Here is a 6,554-nt window from a genome sequence, read left to right as displayed (position 1 = left end):
GCCCTGAGTGCATTTGTGATTTCCTACTGTAGATACTCTCCAACTCATTGCTATGCAATGCTACCTTAATTTCATACGACATTAACAATTTGAGTTGCGGGGTCACTAATATTGCACAATAAATTTCAATTGCTTGTAATTTACATTGTAGTGCAGCAAAGTGAACGTTGATGCGACTGAGAGCAACTGGCATTTCTTTTGTTGCTTTAGGTCACCTCACAGAGTGCTTGAGTAAGTCGCAAGGGTGACATCAGTTTTGCTAAAATCCATTCTTCCAAAGGTTATTTAATTCGTATGTTTGGAAGTGTATTTTTTTCTCTGTTGTATAGCACATTTAATGTCAGCTGTAAACCAAGAAGTTTGTTTTAATGATGTTTTTATTCTTATTAACTTTTAAGAATTTGGAGGCAACATTGGAGAAGATACAGTTTTAGATTTCATTGATGGCGGTGGTAATGTTTTAGTAGCTTCAGGTTCAAGTATAGGTGAGTGCAAGGACAGTAAACTTTCAAAAAGCAATGAAGGATATAAGATTTTGATACATGCATGGTAGATATGTTTCCTCCTTATAGTGTAGGTGAGTACAAGTGCAGTAAACATAATAAAACAGTAAAAAATATAAGATTGTGATATGGTAGTGTATTTCTAACTTCCGTTTCCTCATTTTCTTGAAATTCTTGAGTTGAAAATTTTATATTGGATGATTTACATTGCTTGAAATAAGAGTATACTGTATTGTATTGCATTGTTGTTGTGATGTACCCCGTTTAGGCAAGACTTTTTTATACCTTGTTTCGCAATGTTTTTTTTTTAAAGATCATCAGATTTGCGGGAAAAAAATAAAAATATAATGTTGTTTTCTTATTTAGCGAATAGTTTTGCCAAAAAACTCCAGATGGAGGAGAAAATAAAAATAAAATGTAATAAAGTGTATGTAAACAGTGGAGTATTGAAAAGGTAAAATGCTTTAAATTTATATAAGTAGGAAGAAATATACATATTTTATTTTTGGAGATTTCAATACAGTAGCGGGTGTAAAAAAATAAAGAAAAACTTTTAATTTTCTGAAATTTATGTTTGTTTGTTTTTTTTGTGGTGGAAGGTGCGCTAATTGGCAAAAAATAAAAAATGAAATCATTATTTTTGGCGGGCAGCGGGTTTGCAAAACAAGGTATTAAGTCTCGCCTTAATAGGAATTGATAAATGCCTTACAGTACCGGTATGGTTATTGTGAGGAAAAATGCATAATTTCTTATATATTTTGGGGCTGTTCATTTTGGTCAGTATCTCATCTTCTATCAAGAAAAAAATATATTTGTGTTTAATAAATTGAATAGGTTTACATTTAAATCCTTTGGTTACAGGTGACCCTATAAGGGAAATTGGAAGTAATTGTGGTGTTGAATTGATGAGGAAAACACAGCTGTAATAGATCACCTTAACTTTGACGTCAAAGATGAAGGCTTGCTGAGTATATGAAATTGAAAGTAGGGAGCTTTCGATTGCACGACGACGGTTGACTTAAAACGTAATGATGTCACTAAATGTCATCTGCACATGCGAGAACGTTAAGTTCTGCCTGTTACGTGGATTCTAGGCCACAATTCGGCCAAATCTATGAATGCAGAGTACGTAGGACGCCCTGTTGGGCGGTCATGCATGAGTGATTCTGTTCTAGTGTCGCGTCATCGTGCAAATCGAAAGCTCACTATTCATAGCTTTAGGAGTGTCACTGATTGAACTTAAACTGCTTCAGAATATGCAGATAAAATTGGAAAAAATATGTTTATAGTGGCCAGCTCACCTCATATGTATTTTGCAAGTCTGAAAAGTAAAGCTAGTTCAGCTTTGCTGATGGCATCGATGACAAATTAGGAAGTGTTCCATGTCAGCAGTTTCAATATGTAACAATTGCTGTAGCAATTTTATAATACTAGGCTTAAGAACGAAAATGATAATAGTAATCTTCCTCTTAAATTTAAAGTTTTATTGTATTAAATTTCATTGTTAATGTCAATTCTTATAATAATAATTTTATTATGACAATAATTATCTTCCATTTTAATGTAATTTTTTATATGTTTTATTGCCATTCCCTCGTGTAATTGTAACTTGCAGTTTTGCCATTTGCCACGAATTGTTACAAATTAGGAACTTGTACTTGAATTTGAATAAAGTGAAATATAAATATCGGTAGTTTAATATATTTTGTTTTTATCTTTTTGTAGCATACATTGATCATAGCTGATCCCTCGAACATCATAGAATCTAAAACCATTGTAGGAGATAAGAAATTAAATCCAATTTTATTCAAGGGTGTTGGGTAAGTACAGTAGTAATATTAAAATGAAAGGTTGTATTTCCACAAAATACTATGCTAACAGGAGACCAAATCCCTAGACCACCCTCCAAGTTTACCCTCCAATTAGGCCCCAAACATGGTCCCAAATTGAAGGGTGAACTTGTATAAGACATTAAAGAACACTAATTTGAAGAAAGTGAAATATATCTATTTATTAACACTATGTATTTTCATAATTTTAGAATGACTGCCGACCCGGAGAACCCCCTGGTAATGGATATCTTACACGGTACTTCTTCCTCATACTCCCACAATCCTTCTAATGACATCGTCGACTATCCACACGCTGTTGGTAAAAACACACAGTTCATCACTGCCCTCCAGGCCCGCAACAATGCTTGCGTTGTGTTCTCTGGTTCCTTGGAGTTTTTCAGCGATGCTTACTTCCAGTCTGCCGTTCAAAGGCCGTTGCAGGCTCTGAAAGGTACAGAGCAATTCCATAGTGCTTTTTAATTTTCATCTTACAGGGTTCGTACGCGTCCTTAAATTTCTTGAATGTCCTGGAAAAACAAATGAGCATTTTCCAGTACTAGAAAGTCCTGGAAATATAATATTGTCCTTGAATGTCCTGGAAATTTGATCATTTACCATTAATTGCAGTACTACAAGTTGCCTAGTAACAGTAAATTGGATGAGAAACGTTCCCACAAGTGTTTCCCACAATTATCTTGAGAGAATCAGGTCAAGCCTTTGTACGCCACCAATTCAGGAATGTTATCAAAGACAGAAAGAATGTCATTGTTGAAAGTGGCCGATTAGCTGGTTCAGACAAACTTGTGCGATTCAGTGAATGGAGTTGTTCGCCTATGTTTTAGTGAAGGCGGTGCTTTTTAAAAAAATCTTGTATATTAATAATGTTTGCATTTAATTTTAATTCAGACATTGATAATCATAATCCTTAACTTTGCTATGGTGTTATTTGCTTTCTGTCGTGTGTTATAAACAGTACTGAAATATTAAAGCGAATTCACCAGGCTGAGCCTGTGCGACAAGAGCTGTTCAACTTTCAATCAGTTGAACAGGTCTTGTCGCGCGTGCTCAGCTCGGTGAATTCGCTTTGAGTAATTCATCACTCAAGACGGGATGTTCAGCACGAATGGGCACGTTTTGTCCCTATCCAGCGCAAGGCAGTTAATTAACAATTAAAGTAACCATAGGAACGTATACTTCTACGGTTATTTTCTTAGTGAATGGTTTTTAAAGTGCGTTTACTGTTTGAAAAACAATGCTGATAGGCAGCAGATCAGTGCCGGTATTTTGCTGTAGAGTACATTATAAAAGTTGTAGGCTTAATATTAATGTTAGGTTTAATATTAATGTTAGGTTTAATATTAATGAATAATAATAAATAATACAGTATAGTATAATGATGTGTTGAGAATAGGGCATAACCATTAAATTAATAATATAGTACATCATTCGTTTATACAACTTTATAAACACCTAAATATATATGAAATGAGATGCATCAACGTCTCCGCAACGTACACCCATCGAAGGCTATACTGTATTGTTTTACTGATACGGTACATGTCAACTTCGCAACAGCTGTTCGCCTGGGCTGGCGGTAACCCACTTCGCGGCACCACAAAAGAACCGAGTTATTCATGTGTGCCAGTACCTCAAAAGACACTGTCATGTTTAAGCAAAGATAAGACCATTGTTGTACGCGCACATTTATGTTGTCGAGTGGAGAATTTACTGTAGACATCACCCCTGCCTTACTTTACCGGTACTTCCCATACTCGTGGGAATTCCTTTGCTTACCATCAAATTTTACACGTGTGAGAAAAACTTAATTTCCTACGAGCGTGAGAAAAAGAGACAGGTCCATCGCCTCCGAATTAGTGATTGATAAAACTTAATATACACTAAACTAACATGCATTTAAAAGTAGTACAACATATATGTTTTATAATCAGTCGTAAAATCAACTCATAGAGAAAATAGAACTTTCCCTATGATCCGACCCTACCTTACTTTACTGGTACTTCCCCATACTCATGGGAATTCCTTTGTTTACCATCAAATTTCCCACTAGTGTGAGAAAAAGAGACGGGGCCATCGCCTCTGTATTATAGTTTGATAAAACTTAATATACACTAAACTAACATGCATTTAAAAGTAGTACAGCATATATGTTTTATAATCAGTCGTAAAATCGTCGATATTTTACTGTTAAGCTATATATTGTGTCCTTGAAAGTTGGAAAATTTGACCTTGAATGTCCTGGAATTGTCCTGGAAATTTGCTTGTTTAAAAACGAACCCTGATCTTAATCATAGGATGATAAGTGTATGTATATTTATGATTTAATACATAAGTCTAATTATTGCATTAATAGTAAGCAAATTAAAACCTTTGTTTTTCATTTAAAATTGATACAGGTATTCAATTCAGGGATTCATCTTTATTCTGCATGAATTTCAATACTGTAAAGCCCCTTATTTTCGTAACCCTTAATTTTCCGGATAAATCGATGGTCACAAAAATTAAGCTATTGTATATGCTAAAAAACATAATGGTAGGTGTACAGGTTTCTGTATCATGTTGAAAAAAAAAATCATGAACTTCAAAAAGCTGAAAAATATTTCAAATTGCAAAATCGCAAAAATAAGGTTTTACAGTGTATTATTAGGGAATTTTCGCTGCACAACGTTAACCTTAATGTTAAAAGATGATGTCATAATATATTCATCTTGCGTTTTGGAGTACGTTAATTTCAGGATTTTATGTGCTCGACGGACATTAGTTATGGGTTTGCGAATGCTTATTTTATATTTGTTTACAAAATGGGCGGAGTTATCGCGTTGCAGGTTGGGTACTAACGTTAAAGTTAAGGTTAACATCGTGCGGCGAAAACTTACTAATAGTTACAAAGTTGGTTTTGTTTTGTTTTGTTTTGTTTTTTTTGGTGTATAACAGCGTAAGGAAAATCACAAAATCTGAAAAATTTTCTAGTGTGTCTTTTTAGTGTTGTAGTGTAAGAGCAATCTCATGTTGCACAGAGGGACTATGAACTTGATTGAATCAGGGATCCAGTGATCTGAGAGGATCTCCATGATTGCCAAACACAGTGGCTACCACAAATTTAGCTGACTAAGATATAATGCTCTCTTTGAAATCGTTATCCCTAGACAATAATATCGGCAGATTTTTAGTTACACTATTTGTTTTTTTATTGTTTTTTTTTTCACATAGATTTGCTAAGTCTGGCAACCAAGGCCTTGCATATGCTCTCTCTCAATGGGTGTTCAAGGAGAAGGGCTTACTTCGTGTCACCGGTGTTAGCCATCATATTGTCGGACAAAGGACACCCCCAGCTGCTTACACCACTGAAGATCATGTGGTAAGGCCTTTCTATTTCATAGCTTGCATACATTTGCTTATGAGGCCAAAGCACAGTGAAATTGGAAACTTATAATCAGTCCGTTTTCGTTATTTTATTTTATTTTTTATACTGCTGTTACTATGTCAGTAGACCTTTTGCTCAGGGTCTGAAATTCATGTTACTTAGGCTTTAAATTGCTTTTATTTTTAAGCTTGAAAACTGGCCTTTGAAACATCATCCTGCACAAGTAACAATCTTCTTCTGGCGATACGTCATTACGAACAATCTTTTCTAATTAATAATCCAAATAACCTTTCTTTAAAATATGAATATTGATTGTTAGAGCCTCAAGCATGGTCAAAAGCTAAGGCAGGGGATGACCTTTCGGTAGCTGGGAGTGTTCTCCTTAAGTTTATGATTGATACATGTGACAAAGACAAACCAAACCAGTCACTCGTCGCAAATCGTGTTTCAGAGATTATGACCAAAACATCCTGGGATGTCAACATTTTGGAAATGTATTTTATTTCACCTTTATATATCATGCTATGTTGTCATTTTCCCCGTTTTTAATGTTAAAACAACAATTTTCAAGGATTTAGTGATGGTTCTGCCTGAGAAATGCCTGAAATCATAAACTTTGAAGGCTGATTTCTCAAATATGCATGAATTTCAAGGTATTAAAATAGTCAAGCTTATCACCGAACTCTGATGAAGAATTTTAACTCCCTGAATTACAAATTTTGACAATTTAGAAATCTTTTTGTCTGTATTTTGGAGTGTAATCCTCCTAGGCCTCTAACTGTTCCTGTTTGCAGTTTAAATGGGTTTTTTTTAAATTTAAGTGATAGAGAAAAAAAC

At 34.6% G+C, this 6,554-nt stretch overlaps 1 protein-coding gene across 3 annotated transcripts; it reads left to right on the top strand.

Moving 5' to 3' along the window:
• Positions 1-259: 259 nt before the first annotated feature.
• On the top strand, positions 260-5,773 carry LOC117115759 (dolichyl-diphosphooligosaccharide--protein glycosyltransferase 48 kDa subunit-like). 3 transcript variants are annotated; one of them, XM_033259686.1, is made up of 5 exons: positions 260-485; positions 1,365-1,487; positions 2,229-2,323; positions 2,545-2,786; positions 5,564-5,773. In XM_033259686.1, exons 2-5 carry the CDS (start codon positions 1,476-1,478, stop codon positions 5,713-5,715), a joined length of 501 nt encoding a protein of 166 aa, XP_033115577.1. In that variant the 5' UTR covers positions 260-485; positions 1,365-1,475; the 3' UTR covers positions 5,716-5,773. The 3 variants fall into 3 exon arrangements, 2 of the variants coding, with proteins under 2 accessions (XP_033115577.1, XP_033115579.1); XR_004446606.1 differs by having other exon boundaries at positions 458-577; positions 1,365-1,515; XM_033259688.1 differs by having other exon boundaries at positions 458-577.
• The last annotated feature ends 781 nt before the right edge of the window (positions 5,774-6,554 follow it).

This window comes from Anneissia japonica, unplaced genomic scaffold (genome assembly GCF_011630105.1).
Source record: "Anneissia japonica isolate Jap-2015-1 unplaced genomic scaffold, ASM1163010v1 scaffold10355_len16752_cov103, whole genome shotgun sequence".
Lineage (NCBI taxonomy): Eukaryota > Metazoa > Echinodermata > Crinoidea > Comatulida > Comatulidae > Anneissia > Anneissia japonica.
The sequence above is the reverse complement of the archived record's forward strand: the minus strand, read 5'-3'. Positions and strand labels throughout refer to the sequence as shown.